The following is a 17082-nucleotide window of genomic DNA, read 5'->3' as shown; positions in this document are numbered from 1 at the left end:
AAGAAAAAAGTTTGGGAAGGAAAATGTGCCATTTGGCATTAATTCTGACGACTTGCATTTATACATTGTTATGTGGGACCATGCTGGGTTTAATAATCTCCAACTACATGCCTATAAAAGCTTAATTTTGCTATGAGGATGCATGCCTTTCAGCCTTTAATTTAATAACTGGGAAGGGTTTCTTTATAAGTTGTACCACCTGCAGTACTAATAGAAATCAAGACAGTGCCTGTTATTTCTTGGGCTTGATTGACATTTGAGCCAACTTGGAAAGATTCAAGCAAACTACTGCCTTTAATTTTTATAAAATTATTTTTACCTGTAGTTTGTCAGAGCTTGCCATTAAAAGGAAGCACTGATGAGTGTACCTCTCTGAAGTGATGAGCTTTTGCTTAGAGCAGCAGATGAAGAAATATTCTTCCTGCTACTGCACTCTAATAGTGGGTTAGTTAGTAGGAAAGAGTCAGTAAAAGAGGAGGTAAAATGACAAGAAAAATTATGGCCTAAAAGCAGGATCCTTAAAAGGTATCATCATTATATAGCAATTCTCTAATCCTACCCCCATCACCAAGAGAAATGCCAGAAGATCTGCAGCACGTCAGCCAGCTAACCTGCCTGAAAGGTGTTATTGTTGCTGGTTCTGCTACTTGGCTCAGAAATGTCTCTGCAGCTAAAGAGCTACAGAAAAAGGAGTCAGAGTCCCATTAGGAGAATGCCAGAGGTGAAACTGCAGTGCCTCCCTGGTGCTAGTACATCATTAAGGGTCCCAGAGGAGTGTAGGAGGATGCTTGAAGGTTAGAGGAGTTATTCCTTAACTCATGCCTTTTCATTGAAGAGCAGAGGAGGTACACGTGTTGTGTGTGCTTACACAGTGTGACAGGAATGCTGAGAAGAGCTGAAACCCTCCAGCCCCAGCAGCAGAGTTTTTATTATTGTGAGGATGGAGGTCTCACTGTTGGAGGGGCCCTGGCAGTGTCCAGTTAGGCAGGGCATGGGGCCAGGCCAGAGGGTGTCCAGCTCTGTGGTGAGGGACTATAGGAGCTGTTTTGAAACATAGTGGTGTTCGGGGCAGAGGCAGAAGCTCCACGTCAAGGTCCTGCTTTGGAAAGAGAGGCAGGTCAGGTAGACTTCTTATATGTGTTTTCTTAAGGTTTCAGTACTTAAGGGCTTGATTAAGGTTCATCCATCGCTGCAGGGAGAAAGGACTTGAAATTGCACCACAAAAATTCCTACCTCAAATGTTTCAAACCATTGCACATCTGAAATCCTGTGAAGCATGCCAAGACACCACAGGCCTTAGTGAGATTCCTCATCAGCATTGTCCTCTCGCCCCTGTAGAAAGGGAAACTAATGCCTGCAACAAAGTGTTCAAACCTGACTGCCTTCAGTGAGACTTCTCCATTGATCTTTGGGGTTATAAAATGACAGTGGAACATGTTTTTTTCAGAGCTGTCTTGAACTGGTCTGAACTGCATCATTATTGTTATGAGTCATCAGGTCATCGGCCTGTGTAGTGGTATCCTGTTGGCATGAGACCAGGAGATATTACCTTCCATGCTGAGCCTCCTGATCTTCAACAACCAGCCCTTGAATGAGACAGGGCTACTTGTCAACAGGTCATAGAGGGATTAGAGTCATACTGATTTGGTCTCATCTGTGCCTTGCCCTCTGAGGTATTTTGTATTGTCCATATATTTTACAGCCAGAGTAGTTAACAAAATAAATTCTCAAGAGAAGTCCTCGCAGTAAAGCTGGATGACTTTCTGAAAGACATATTTAAATCTATTCCCAGCTATTTTGCTGCAATAAAGGTGTAAGATGGGAAGTTGAAATTCTGTGATCTGTCATATACACAAGGTCAAAGTTGGTGGTGGTATTGAAAGATAGGATGCTGTGAACGCCCTAGCATCACGCCTGAGTGGACCCTAAAAGTAGCAATTCACCTTTTTTCTTTTAAAACATGTGGAGGTTTTTTGTTTTGTTTTTTTACAACAGGACTTCCTGCCCTAAATTGCTCAGTTGATGTTAACAGATGTAACTTCTGAAAGAGCTTTGTCTCTCTGAGCAAAGCGTAGCCAGATCTATTGCTTTGCACTTAACCTGTATGATTGCATTTTGGACAGTTGCCTAGATGGGCAAATCCAAAGCAGTTGATAAAGTCAGTCTCAAGCCTTTGCAATTGCTCAGCTACAAAGATGCTGTGATGACACCCAACATCCCACCATGTGACAATGAAGGAAGGATTTAGCTGATAGGCTGTGAAATGCTAGGTAAAGTGAAACATAGAAGAGAACCTAAGACCTGAAAGAGAAGGCAAAATCTGTCATTGAAGCAGCCAGGTCTTGAGTGCCGATCACGAGTATTCCCTAACTTGGTTCTTCATCAGTCGGCACAACCTTCTCTTTCTGGCAGGCAGCAGTTTCCCTTTGATTAGCACAGAAGGCAAGGTTGGAGAAGTGTTATGGCAGGCAGCCTCATCCCTTTATATCACTTAATCCTGACACTGAAGATGTTTCCTCAGTTTTGACTTAGTAAAATTGAGCTGCTGTTGTCTCTGAAACCAATACTGACACTCCATTGTGGATGTGAAAATAACTGCTGAGACGGCCTTGTGTTTATGTGTGGGTTTTTTGCACGTTCTGCCGAAAATCAGAATAAATAGAAACCCTTTAAAGAGGTTATTAATTAGCCTTCCCCTGACAGATAACTCAGTAGGAAATCCATTAGTGGATGTCTGGGTGAATTCACTGCTTCTGGAGCAGCTTTACTGTTTTCTGCTTTCTCTTTTCCATTGCAGATCTGAAGCCCTGGGTGTCGAATTTCACCTATCCAGGTGTGCATGACTTTTCTCAGCTTGCCCTGGATGCCAACAGGAACCAGCTCATTGTGGGAGCAAGGTAAAGATAATATTTTGATGAGTCTAGCTCAAGCTCCTTCCCTTCAGGTTCTGGCTTCAGAGGAGAGTGTGTATCCAGCTTATGTGGCCAGTTTCCCCCTCAAAAAGAAGGCTACAATTTATGTAGAGGGATTTAGGCATCCAGTATAATTGCAAAGAAGAGAAAATTACTACAATTAAAAAGAAAAAAAAGATGCTATCAAAATGACTAGTTAATGAAGCAGAATGCTGGCATCTCACTCAGTATTGTGAATGTTAGAAGAGCTACAGTAAATCATTCTGCATCTTCCCCCTGCCAGCACAGAATTTGACTTTATGGTTTATTTGACATGGCAAGACTTTCACTCAGAACCAGGTTCATCTACACACCTTTGAGTAAGTGATAGAGCCAAGGTAAATGGTTGCTTTCTTCTCTCTTAGAATCCACTTCAGAATCTGGTAGCTTCACCTGGCTGATGTAGTGAGATCCTCACCCAGTGTGTTCTGGTGCAACTCTTTCTTCTAGCCCGTTGTATATAATTATCATATATTTTCCTTTATTTTTAAATATTATTTTTATTTAGGATGTCACAAGAGGAGAGGGGAAACACATAAGCACAGGCAAGGTCTTACAAATTTAGAGCTGCATTTGTAATGGAGAAAAGAGCTATGCTTCAGCGAAATAATATATGTCAGAGGTGGTTCAGTCACAAGTCCCAACAGCAACTATTTTTTATTGCATAATAAACAGAAAAGACAAGCCAAAAAACAAAAAGATGCTAAGCATGGGCTAACAGATCAGTTAAAGTATAACACTTAGAACATTGTGGTATCAGTCTCTGCTCTTAACAAAAATGGAGGGAGAGTGCTTTCTTCCCAGTGTATTCAGCAGTAGAGGACAGGGACACGAGGAACAGAGGTGGAAGAACTCATAGTATGAGCAAGAGAAAACAACAAGATATGTAGAGAAGGAGAGTTTTATGCTTCACAGAAACAAGTGAAGTGTGATTTAATACACATTTTCTGCCTGTATATGTGCAGTAAATAATAACATTTACCTTCCTGTAGCTGTTCAAATTGCCAGAGGCCCTCCTACTTTTCATAGAGTAACATTTTACTTTTCAAGCTGAGGCTTACTTGTGCTGGGATCTTTAACCAGAAATTATTAATATTTATTACTTCAGAACAGCATTGCTTTGGGGATGGCTGTGAACAGTGCATTCTGCCAGGCATTGCTCAGGCACGGTGCTCTGAGGAATCTGTGGTTTACATAATTGGGCTGCACGGCAGGTTTCCCCCACGCAGTCCCTCACCCCTCCCCAAACCCCACAGCACGTCCTGGAGGGACTCCCTGCCTCCCAGAGAGTCTGTACGAGCCTGGTTAGACAGGAGTACAACATCATCACAAACAGGGGAGTGACAGCAAAGCTGGCTTCCTGCTGGAGGTACGTTATATTGCAGGGTATGGCCTCATGAGGAAGCAGTGACAAGTATTTATAGAATTTGCTTGGAAAAGTCAGTTTTCATGAAGCACTACCCACCTGACTGGGACTCTGAAAGTTTCAGTGGTACCGCACGGCTGTGCTGAGCAGTGCAGGGTACATTTAATGAAGATGCTGTTTCCCAGGGTGGTTTGTTTTGGTGGATACACATGCTTGGTGTGGAGAAAGTGGGGAGAGCTGAACCCATTTCCTCATCTGAACTCCACCCTGTGGAAGGTGACAGGGAGAGATTCTTGAAAATGGGGTGTGGATGGGGTCCTTGCTGCTGTATGGCTCTGGGCGCACTGAGCTCCTGCTGAAGCTGTGCCTGAGAAATGGGAAGGGGAAGTAAAGTCTTTTCTGTTCCCTCCTTCCCTGATAAATCCACACCTTGTTCTGGACTATTTTTAGGGGTGATTTTTTGAGTCATTAGTTGCTCGTGCACCATCTGCTTGAATTTGCAAATGAAACAATACCTCAAAGAGATAGGAGCTGTCTCTATCCATCTTTGCAGGGTGTAATTTATGAAACCTAAATTTAAATGTTAACCATGTTTAAATGTGCTGCTGTAGATCATATTAGTAGTAATGCCAGCTATTCTGGGGTTGTGGAAGGAGTTTGGGATCAGGGTGGCGTTTATAAGTACTCCTAATTCTCAATTTCCTGGTTAACATTCTCTTAGATGATAGAGTTATAAATTATTTCAGACTGCTTCTGTCTGTCTCTATTTAAAAGCAGTATGACCTCACCACAGCATCTCTTTGGCTTAGTTTGTCCTGTGTTTCAAAGCTTCATAGAAAATACTTCCTAGAAAACCCAGGGGTTCACAAGAGTTTTTGGTTTCAGGAATTGGACACAGCGTGACTGAAACTGTAAGAGGTATTCAGGGCATGCCATGCAGACAGGGAGCTAGAATAACATGAGACTTGGATTTTTAAGCTTTATCCTTATCTAAGAGCCCTCCTTAAATGACTGGTGCTGTCTGAGAGTAAACCAGAGGAGTTTGATAACTCCACTGCACCAAACACCTGCCAAGTTAAAAACCCAGAAACAAAAGAATTAGTTTCAAAAGCCCACCATGGTTTCTAAGCAACGTATTTACTTGTCACATCATTTGTAAAATCCAAACGCTTGAGAGAAAGGATATGAATAGTTTAGAACATTGTAAATCTACACTCCCCATATTATGAGTCACATTTCATTAAGTATAAAAACATTTCAAAAATTCATAACCTTCATTTTGACTCACAGTTCACATGTTTTGTTTTTGTTTTGGGTATAGCATTTGTTTTTTAATGTACTGTTTTTCTTCTGTGAATGAGTGATTGTTTTGAAATATTTGCTGCCTTTTTTCAGCTCTTGAGCACAAGTGATCGCCATTTGAGCTTACTTTAATGGGAGGGAAAACTATAATCTAGACCTCATTATTAGTGAGAAAAAAAATTTAAATACAGTCACAGTGATTTCACCTGTCTGTTGGAGAAGCTGTGTTCTGCTGTGTCACCTGTGCTGTAGGCAGGGTGCCCAGGCCCCAGGGAGTGAGAGTTTTGTGAAGGAGGGACATGGTAAATGTGTGACATTCCACCTCCTCAAGGAGCCTTACTCCTCAAGACTGTCTCATTGCTGGCTGGGCACAGACAGAAGCCAGTAAAGTGAAAGACCCTGCTTGGAAGCAGGCCAAAAATCATACTTCACAGGAGCTCCCTGGTGAGGACAACATAAAAGGTGTGAAGGAGGGTGGTTGAGACACTGTGTGACAATCTGGCACAACAGCAAGCTGAAGGGAAACAGCTTGGACAACAGGAGGATGGCACCCAAACAAATGACTGTACAGAGGGTGGCTGGGAAGTCCTAAGGGAAATATTTGACTTTTCCCAGAAGGAAACTACAGGGGTGTGAGCTCAGGGCCATAGCCTGGTGAGGCAGCTGATGCGAGAGGCAGGGCTACAAGGGTCAGCCATTCACAGTGAGTGGAGGAGGTATTACTGAGGGAAACCAGCCAGAAAACATCATGGCCAGAAGCCCTCACTGTTCTGCCTGCCAAGAGGGCTGTCAGCTCCAAGAGGAGATGGGAAAGGATCATCCCCTGTGGCTGTCACACAGGGAAGTGCAGCCCAGGAGCCCTTGTCACAACTGGCTGTTACCAACAAGAGCCCAGAGGTAGACAGGAGGGAGCAAAAGCTGCATCAGGGACTCAGAACTGGCAAGTAAAGTGCACATCATTATGGACTGCCAGACTTCTCAGCAATAAATGTAAAACTGCTTGGCTGCAGGTGATGCAAGCCTTGATGCTGACAGGGGTGATTTTCATACTTGATTTAGAGCTGATCTGAATGTGCCTGATACTGCAGAGTAGATAGGTGCAAGGGAGGAGATATCACAGAGTCATAGAAAGGCCTGGGTTAGTAGGGACCTTAAAGATCATTTAATTCCAGCCTTCCCACCATGGACAAATATGACACCCACTAGATCAGGTTTCTCAGGGCCCCACTAAAGCTGGCCTTGAACACTTCCAGGGATGGAGCATCAATATGGTTGGTTTGGGGAGCAGGGAAGGTGCTGTGTGAAATTTCAAGTGTTGTTTTAGGGCACACCCTTTTCTGACTATTATGCTTCTGGCTATATAAAAGCATTAAAAAAGGTCTGGATCATGTAGGCTTAGGAGCTGAAGGCTGTGTAGAATGACTGATGTCCCAAAAGAGTTCCTTCAAGTTGCAGCTTGCAGAAAGATGGCAAATTGTAAATATATTCTAGGACCCTTAGCCAGCAGGTTTGGCACCCTGAGTTTACTGAAAGTCTCTGGTGTATGATTGATTATTCTGTCAGGAACCAGGTTACATGCAGATTTGTGGCCGAACACAGGCACTTTCCTGCCTGTTTGGCAGAATGCTCCAGAGCACTGCAGTAAAATGCTCAAAACCTGTGCTTGTCAGAAAATATCACTCTTACCCTTGGGCACATTCAATCCTGTCCACGTCTGGGCTGCCACTAAACTGTTAAGTCTCCACAGATAATGTCTAGGCAAAAAATATTTTGCAAACCAGGAAGTTCAGTGGCAGCAGTTGGGTCAGAGTAGTTCCACAGATCCACAGAGTATAAAATCTGTCAGCAATACTTACTATTGCTAAATGATCAGGATCCCTCACCAACATTTCTTCTCACAGGGCTTCAGTGAGGCAAGAAAGCACTAATATTTTCACACTGTGGATGGGAATCCAAGGCCAAGAGGGATTAAGAGCCACCTTGCCCTGTGAAAATGCTGTGATATTGTGGCACAAGAATATGAAGCATATCTGAAAAGCAGTGCAGTACTGCACCTAACACAGCTACTCCTGCAGTGAGACTGCACTTTCTGAAGATACCAGTCAAGGTCTGCACAACCTCAGTCTGCACTTGACTAATGTGGACAGAGCCAAAGTTCTTCTCTGGGCTCAGAAGATCCATGGCAAAGGTGTAATTTGGACCCCTTACTCTTGTATTGGTTATTTTAATCACTTGTTCTTAGCCTTGCTTCTCCAAAGATGCAAAGTGTTCATGAAAGCCTGTGAGTCCCATGCACTAACACTGGGAAAGTGTGACTTCAGCATGGCCAGAAAAGTCAAGTCTCTTATAGCACAGAGAGACTCACATGCACACAAGTCAGCATTGGGCACAGCCAACAGCTATGCAGTCCACAGGCCTGCCCTGAAACAGCCAGGAATGGTGTGCCATTGGTCCCTGTTAGCATCTGACTACAGGATTTTTCTCAGTACTTTTCTGAAACAAATGGACTGAACAATTTCTGGTGGCTTTGGGCTATTTTTGCACAGTCTCACGCCAGCTTTACCCCCTGCTAAGTCACATTGGGCTGAGAAATTACCTTGCCAGTGGAGGTATTAATGAGGACATGAGCAAGCAAAGAGCATGATAATTTTTTTGATTACATCCTGATCATAGGTGGGCAGCTGAAAGCGCTAGTACACAGAAATGGAGAGAAACAAATACCTTCCTTCTCACTGTGATTTTTCCTATCAGACAAAAGAATGCTCTAATTAAAGTTGCATCCTTGTATCATAGACTGGAGAGGGGCAGATAACATGGTGATGTGAAGGAAAAAAATCCCCAAATCAGTCTCTGAAATTAACAGAAACCTTCAAAGGACCACGTGTTGTATTTTAAGGCATTGCTTGACCTGTGATGTAAAGAATGTGGTGAAGGTGAGAAAGCTGTCATTAGACACTGCAGCTAGTTAAATCCATAATTGGGGTGCACAGTTTCTTTACAAAGGGAACAAAAGTGTGATTTAAAGTGCAGGTTTTAACCTCCTTGGCTGAGCCTGAGATAGTTCAAAGGGAGATTTTCCTCTCTGATACTCTGCCAGGTGAGGTCAGCTCAGCCCTTGTATAAATTGTGGAGGGTGAAGCCTCACTGGGGTGTCCTTTTTTTACCTATAGGGTTTGCTTTCCTCTGCTGGTCTGCAACCGGTGTAAATTTGGCATACCCTAAATCTATGCTGTTCCTGACTTATATCCCTTGGAGAGGAGGGAAAAGGTGTGGAAAGGATGAAGGACAGTTTTTGTAATTATGGGATTCTGGGAGGTTTAAAGCCTGGTCCAAATTTTGTTCAAAGTGGCTTTTGGCCTTTTCTTAGTTAAAATTTGTGCATTTTTTCAAGCAAAGAACATGAATTTTAGTTAGCTCATAGTAAATAAATCAAATGAAATGCTATACTGCAACACTGTCAGATTGTTGGAAAGGATGACTGTGCAGAAGAAGCTGCAGCTGTAGGAGGGCAAAGGGGCAGTTTTGCACATTAATATCGTACATGGAGAAGAGGATGAGGCAGTGGCAGTCTCTGGTCTGTCATCTCTGTCAGCAGGGAAAACAGCTGCTCCTTCAAATTGCCTGCAAGGCAGCACCACCCACCTCTCTGCAAGGGACCTCAGCAGTGCTGTGGGGCTGAGCACTTTCACAGCCAGTGCCTGCACAGCCAGTGCTGTGTGAAAGGCACTTCGTGCAGCACAGACTGATAGGAAGCATCTTTACACAGCAAATTGCAGGCCTCACTAGAAAAATATCTCATATTCCAGATAAAATGAAAATTGGTGATACCCTATCATGAAAGCAGCCACCCATGAGAGGCTCACTTGCTTTAGTAATGCACTGAGAATAATTAAGTTTGAAGATTGCATTTCTGAGAGTGGGATGGGTGCAAACACAAGGTCAGGATTCTTTGGCAAAAGCCTTGGAGACTTGGACATAATGTGTTCTACAGCATCACAGAATGGGGCTGCAGAGCAATTTTCCTCTGCATTGCTGAGAATACTTTCTCTTGCTCTGGTTAAGGTACAGATGTGTCAGTTTTATATGGCATGGCTCACCACAGTGGTTTGCATACCACTTTACATCCAGATGTTTAGGTGCTAAGCCTACTGTTCTGTGCCATTGCAGGGGTATAAAAACCCAGCAAAGAGTAGGGACTGTTGGGCAATAACTTAATCTCACCAGCCAAGTCCATCAGTATTTACATACAAGTCATGTTGAATACATCCAGAGAACTGAGGATGTTTATCAGCCTCAGTAGCCAGGTGGGGAGGCTGCCAGGGGACATTTGAACAACAATCAGTGCATCAGAATAAGAGGAATTTTATGTTGTGACTTACTGAAATGATGGGCAAATAGGAGAGCAAAGGTCTCTGTGTGTCTTGGGACCATATAAAGGTGCTGTAAGTGCTCTCTGACTGCAGCTGGATGAGAGAGGAAGAGGGGAGCTGTCAGCCACATGTCAAAAAAGACTTGAGGTGGCATGTGGGATAATATGTGATGGTCTGAGAGATGGAGTCGCTCTTCCAGAAAAATAAGAACAGACCCACACATGCGCTTTGAAAATTTGTCTCAGTTCTCTGAGGTTTTAAAGAAACTCATCTAGTGAAAAAGAGGGAAGAAAATATGGCAAAACAAAACAAAAAAAGGAAATTTGCCCTCATTTGATAAATATATTCAAACAATATTACAAAAAGAAAATCCTAATCCCCATTCTTTAAAGTGTCTCAGGAGCAGAGCAAAGACCAAAGATGTGGAATAATTTTGCAGTGAGGCTTTGTCTTTCCTGCCCTGGGGAAAGAGAAGGGCCAGAGACAACTTGCTGTTCCCTTTGCAAGCTGATGGAAGAGGGGACAAGGCTGTAAATCCAAAATCCAATCCTCTTTCTGCTTCTCCCTTCCCCAGTAGCATCCATCTATCTAGATTTCTGCATATTGGCATAGCCCAAGTGTGCCTCAGCTTTGTTGTTGTCCTGCCTGCTCTGCAGCTGTGTCTGCCTCTTTTGACTCTTCCTAGAGTTGGCCCTGAATATGCAGCATCTAGAGGAGCATAGCTGTGCCATGTGCCCTGTGCCATTAAAGCTGATGGTAGTTTTCCACTGAATGCAATCTAGAGGAATTTCATCCCTGTTTCCACAGAGAAGTACTAACTGGGCTTCAGTGCCACACAGAGATAGTAGCTGAGCCCCTGGCTTGATTTGGAAGCTGTTTAATACAAATGATATGCTGCCTGCATAAGGATCCTCTTCTAAGAGGTTGTTTCTCTAGCTCCAGTTGAATTTATAACCGAGAAAAGTTGCATTGGGAAAAGCAATGCTTCATACAGCAACTGCATCATATTACTGTCTGCCATTTAGTATGGTTCTCTGTTGTACATCTATTGATTTTTGAGGAAGAATGATGTATTGGTCAAGTTTTTCTTCAATAGAAACAAAATTACTGGTGAATAAGGATCCAGCTTGTAGGGTAGCTGCTGGTCCTCCACTTTTCTCCAGCAAGTGTTTGCCAGGAGCTTCAAATGAACCACTGGGGTAACATTTGCAAACAGATTGTCACATCACACTCTGGACCAGGCATGTAATTAACTCCTTCTGAAAGCAAAGGCCAGAATCATCCTTCAGGAGCTGGGTTTCTTGGTATGGTTGGCTAGCTCCGAAATGTGGATAACCATCTGAAAAGTTCAGCCACAGCTGGACCTGCATGCAGGCACTGTGCGTTAATCTAGCATGAGATTTGGTAGCCAGGAGCCCTGGGGTCTGATCTCAATTCCATCACTGCCTTGCTGTGTGCTTTGGAGAAGGTCATTTAACCTTTCTCTGGCTCATTTTCTCCATTAGTGTAAGGGGGGCAATGAGACTAACCAGCTCCTTGGGAGCCGTGAGGCATGACTAAGCTGTGTTTGCCATGTAGTGTGGAAGTACAAAGTATATCTAAGGCCTCCAGGAGCAAGGATAGGAAGAGCTGATAGGAGTTGCTGGCTCCTAGCCCGAGGCTCAGCCCCAGCACGTGGCTTCCAGGAGTGCCAGAAGGGAGCATTAATTGTCATATGCATAATTCTGTGTCTTGTTTCATATCACCCAAAGGACCAAAGTTCTGTTAATTGTTTTTCTTATTATCTACTCTGTGACAGTTGTGAGACCCTCTTGCAGACCTGGACCCTAACTGCAGCACAATCCCACCCCGAGCAGGGGAAGGGAGAGGGAAATGCAGATCTCTTCTTCCTGGCATCCAGTGATAGGATGCACTGGGATGGTTCAAAAGTGTGACAGTGAAGGTGCTGACTGAGCATTAGGAAGCATTTCTCTACTGAAATAGTCTATTTTATTTTATTTTATTTTATTTTATTTTATTTTCACAAGAAACCTCTTCCCAGAGCACCATGAGCCTATCTGAGGCTCCAGTTCCTCACCCAGGCTGTGTTTCATGACGGGAGCAGTGCAATATTAGTCCCCAAAAGGGACAGTAACTCTTCACTCAGTTCTTTTCAACTTTCCCTGTCCTGGTTTTGGCTGGAATAGATTTAATTTTCTTCTCCATAGCTGGTACAGGGCTGTGGTTTGGATTCAGTATAAGAATAATGTTGGTAAGACACTGATGTTTTAGTTTTTGCTAAGCAGTGCTTATCCTAAGTCAATGACTTTCCAGTTTCCCATGCTCTGCCAGGGAGCAGATGCACAAGAAGCCAGGAGGGTGGCCAGGATAGCTGGCCTGGACTAGCCAGAAGGATATCCCATACCCTGGAACAACATTGCATTAACTGGGGCAGTTGGCCAAAAGAGGCCAGTTGGTGTTGGGGGATGGGCTGGGCATTGGGCAGGATGGAGTGAACAATTTTATTGTGCAGCACCTGTGTTTCTTGGGCTTTATTCCTCTTTCTCATTCTTATTGTAACAACAACAACAACAACAATTGACTTTGTTTCAATTATTAAATAGTTCTTATCTCAGCCTGTGGGTTTTACCTTTTCCCAATTCTCCTCCCAGTCCCACTGAGGAGGGTGGGAGTGAGTGAGTGGTTGCATGGCTGGGGTCAAACCACAACATTCTCTCAACGTGTGTTTTTCATGCATGATCAAACATTATTATCAGCTTCTGTTGGCTTTGTTTCTACTTGCAGAGTAATTGCCTAGAAAGAGAAGGAGCTTAAGACAGCCTACCCTGTAAGGAAAAAGGGGGGAACTTCTCACACCTACTATAAGGTGGAGGGAAGCAGCAACAAATGAGCAGATGTAAGGTAGTGATAGAGACTGAGTTAAGGCAGCATATTGTTGGTTTCTGTGTGCATGTCCAAGTCCTCAGAGGTTCTGGTCGTGGTCAGCATGTGGGCTGTCATGGCTCCAAATTTGATAGCAGGGGTTATTCTGAAATATAGAGAGGTTTTCTTACCTACTTGGTGTGTGAGGAGTTAGAAAATGTGAAACAAGCCTCACTCATTTAAATAGCAAAAAACATCTGAAGCTAGGATAGCCTTTTATTTATGAATGATCAGTCCATCAACTGCAGAACTGAAAAGCTGCTCTCTCTCTTAATTAGGAGAAGCACCTTTTAATCAGCCAGTACAGTGCTGACAGATGTGGTGCCTGAAAAGAGGCACAGAGGAGGAGGCCTGAATGAGTGACTGAAGCATGCTGCAATGCTTGTGGTTTCAGAGCTCTAAGAGGAAGGGTCTCTGTTGTTGTTCAGGCACTTTTATTATGTGGCTTCCCAATAGAAAGGCTTAAATTTGTCTTGTATCTCTATTGCTCAGTGGCATCACAGCCAAAGTGCTCTGCCTTCAAAGTAAGTTGTTTCAAGGCCAGGCAATGTGTGAACAAGTGCATGGGCACCGTGTTACAAAGTTCACCCAAGGTGCTATTGGCTACATGAAATAAATACTTAAGAAGCAGATTTGACTTGGAACTGTCATGGCAAACAGATTTACATGGCTATATTCTTCCACACCCTTTCCTGAATCACATCTCAGCTGCTCTCTTGCTGCTCTGGTATGTGTGTTTTGTGGTACCAGGCACAGTGAGCACTTAATCATTTTACAAGCAGCCAAATACAAATTACTAAACCAATTAACAAATACTTTCATTTAAAGGATTTCTGCTGCAGCTTGACTCTGTTCATCTGCACACAGGATAGAGCTCTCAGTTAAGAAAGTAATTCAACCTCTACTCAATAGTGTAAATGACACTTCAGCACAGGTTTACATGCTGTGCCCCAACTTTGGGTGCAAGTTATTCTCCTAACTAGGCATAAACTAATGGTCCAGGAGATCTTCTCCTGGTTGTGATGCAGATATGTTCTGTGATGTTGGCTAAATTGCTCAATCTATGCTTTGAATTTAAATGAGAGTGGTGCATCTTTTTCTCTCTTCTCTATATATCCAGATGGCAAATTCTTTAAGCCTAGGTTTAATAGAGCAGGACAGACTTCACAGAAGCTAACTTTGTATATCTGAGCTGGGGAATAGCAACCCACTGCAGTCAGAGGTGACAGAGAGGATCTGCCCTCAGTTTGTTTGAACAGGCACTGGCTGGGAATCAGTCTCCAGAGGATCCATCATCAACCCACTCTGTGTCCTTAGAGCAACAAAACCTCATCCTTGCCTGAAACTTCAGGGCATTACTGTTTAACATGGGCATTTTCAGAAAGGCACTGATGTTTATGAAAAATAAGGTTAGTAGTAATAATAATTAGTAGTTTGAGGCATAATGTCATTTGTAGCAGAGTACTCAAGAGTGTTGGCATTTGCTCTGGAGATGGCTGAAATGCAGCCAAATCTGGGGTAAAGCAAAATCTGGGTTTAATACTGTGAAGTTGTGTGACCTTTTAGGACAGCAATTAAGAAGGCTGTCCTGTCCCTCCAAATTTAGGCACCAGCTTTTCATACAGAAGCAGGAGGATATTGGAATATCCAGGCCATTGCTCTTCTGGCCTAGTCCAGGGGGTTCAGTTTAGGAGAGAAAGGAATTAACCAGCATTCACTTACAAGAGAAGAAGGGAGGGGAAAAAAAAGACAGAAAAAAAAAAGACCAGGAAGGTACCTCATGCATTCATGCGGAGATCTCAGTGTTCTTATATACTTCTTAATCATACTCCTTCAGCTGCTCTAAATTATAGTTCAGCAAGGTATTAAACAGACATAACTTCAAACACAAGCAGAAAAGAAGGACACAAATGGGGCAATTCTAGCTACACTAAACCATGCCTGTCATTCAGAGATCTTGCTCATTCTTGGACTGAAATTGCAGTTAAAATGCAATTCATAAAAATGGCACTGTCTGATTCAGCAGATGTTTTCCTTTGGCATTTTTCTCCTGGTACAGCTTTACAGAACAAGTATGGTTAAAAGAGCATGTTATTAATTATGGATTAGTCAGTTCTAGCTGGGCAGGTCAGCTGGAGTCAGGAGGTGTCTGATAGCCTGGTTTGCCTACAGGTGTTTGTATTGCTGCTGTAAGATGTGAGAAGGATCAAACAAACAAAGAGAAACTGTCAGTGCCTGTACAGACACCAGGTGAGGCAAGCTGATAAAAAACATGGGGAAGCCCTCCTTCCTGTAAGAAAGCCCCAAGGTCAGGCTTAGAGAGCTAAGGTTAGTATAAAGCTTTTGGAATATCATTGTGCTCTTCACATTAGCATTATTATGTTCCTGCCTGGTTCAGGTCTCAGCCACCCGAGTGGCTTTGCCCAGGTGCTACACAGCAGTCACTGAGAGAACAGACTGGCTTTATTGAAATGGACACTATCCCTGTCTGCATCTGCTTTGGCTGAGTGGAATGAAAATTGTGTCCTTTGGATATGTCTCTTTCATTAAAGATATTTTGGTTGAATTTGCTCTGCAGTGCTTTCAGGGAAGAAAAAAAACTCCTAATATTAAAACTTATTACCTAGTCAAACTGTCCAGCTTTTTGCAAGCCTAGAACAAGGAGCTGAAATCTGCATTATAAGACTTCCAAAATCAATGCATTTAAATAGCATGCTTAACAACAGGAGAGAAACTTCAAGTCCCTAGTTATGAGAACTTTTTTCCTGAGGGCATTGTAAGATTGGAGGCCTTTCCCAGCAGAAGGCTTATTCCGTGATATCTCATGTCCTAGAGTTGCATTAATATTTTGGTGTGAGTAGTTACGTGGTGTTCCAAGGGAGTGGTCAGATCTGTCACTGGATGAGAATTTAGCTTCATTTTGAAATTTTAGCTGTGTGTAGCTGTACTGCTTCTGGTCTGCTGCATACACCTTTATTTAAGTCTGGTGCTAAAGAGTTAACAATTTTTGGGGGGAAAATGCAGCCCTTTGAGACAGAATAGGGTTTCAGACTGTACAAAAGAACTGCTGGATCTTCAGTGACAGAACTAGGAGAAAGGATGGAGATTTCCTCTGTGTCTGTATACTTCTCTGTGTACTTACAGCAGGTATAATAATCACTGATACATTTTCTTCAGACACTGCTATTGGGTCTCATTCCTCTCTGAGTAACAAGTTCCAGTGCAGAATACAATGGTGCAAGTCAACAGCAAGTCAGAGCTATATCAGCTGAAGATTTGGTATCAGGAGTTCAACATCCCAAGTTCCCCATCATCCTTGTCCCCATCCTTCTTTATTAACAGTCAGCAGCGTTTGAGAGATCTTGATTTATTTATAGAACTGAGACAAGTACAATTCCATGCTTATGGCTTAGATGGTACACAAGTGATACATAACAGGAGAAGGAAAAATTGCCCAAGCCTGTTGCAGTCATGGTGACCCAAATATGAATCTCTCACTAGAGAAGTTTGAATTACTTTTTTTGCCTGGTCAGGCTGTGCTGCTGTACTGACCCTACAGAAGGCCCTTCAGAAGAGTCCTTAGGACCGTTTCTTCACTATAGGATCTTTCCTCTCTGGTAGCTGGCCTAGGACTGGAACTTGCATTTTCACTAGGTGGGGGAATGTCTGTATACTCGCATTTCTAGAGCAGATGAACCTATATCATCAAAGCTGCACTTTCTGCCACTTAAACAGAGCCACTTCCAGAAGTATGGTTCAATTCACCATGTATGACATAAATGTGTGTTCTCTGGAAGATTGTGGTGGTGTTGGAAAAGGATTACAGCTCTTTAGACCTTGTGACAGATGGTATGCAAAAATATGAAGTTAGATGTGGCCAAAAGCCTCAAGCACACAATCCAGTCCGTATGGCTTAATATATCAGCTGATTCCTGGTGACTCCATTGTCTTAGCAAGCAAAAATGTGAGATAAGTCATGTTAACTAAGCCTTATCTGTAGATGTTTATGCAAATATGTGTTGCCTCCTATTTGTGATGGAATATGAACATTTAGAAGGGTGACAGGAGCTCAGCTGATATGTGGTACCTCATGCTACAGTGACTTCTGTCAGAAATTCCCTTGCTTTGCCCGTGAAGAGACAATGACAGGAGGATTGGGAATATCTGCAGT

The 17082-nt window shown here is 43.1% G+C and overlaps 1 protein-coding gene across 8 annotated transcripts in view; it reads left to right on the top strand.

Moving 5' to 3' along the window:
- SEMA5B (semaphorin 5B) overlaps positions 1 to 17082 on the top strand; it is a 264202-nt gene that overhangs the window by 144631 nt on the left and 102489 nt on the right. For all 8 annotated transcript variants that reach the window (XR_012582007.1, XM_074548796.1, XM_074548798.1 and 5 more), the window contains one exon: positions 2798 to 2897. Coding sequence is in view for 7 of the 8 variants with exons in the window: in XM_074548796.1 (XP_074404897.1) it covers positions 2798 to 2897 (100 nt within the window). In the remaining variant the exon portion in view is untranslated. The remainder of the gene's footprint in view (positions 1 to 2797; positions 2898 to 17082) is intronic.

The sequence above is a fragment of the Zonotrichia albicollis genome, chromosome 10 (genome assembly GCF_047830755.1).
Source record: "Zonotrichia albicollis isolate bZonAlb1 chromosome 10, bZonAlb1.hap1, whole genome shotgun sequence".
Taxonomy (NCBI): domain Eukaryota; kingdom Metazoa; phylum Chordata; class Aves; order Passeriformes; family Passerellidae; genus Zonotrichia; species Zonotrichia albicollis.
This window is presented reverse-complemented; position numbering and strand designations above follow the sequence as displayed.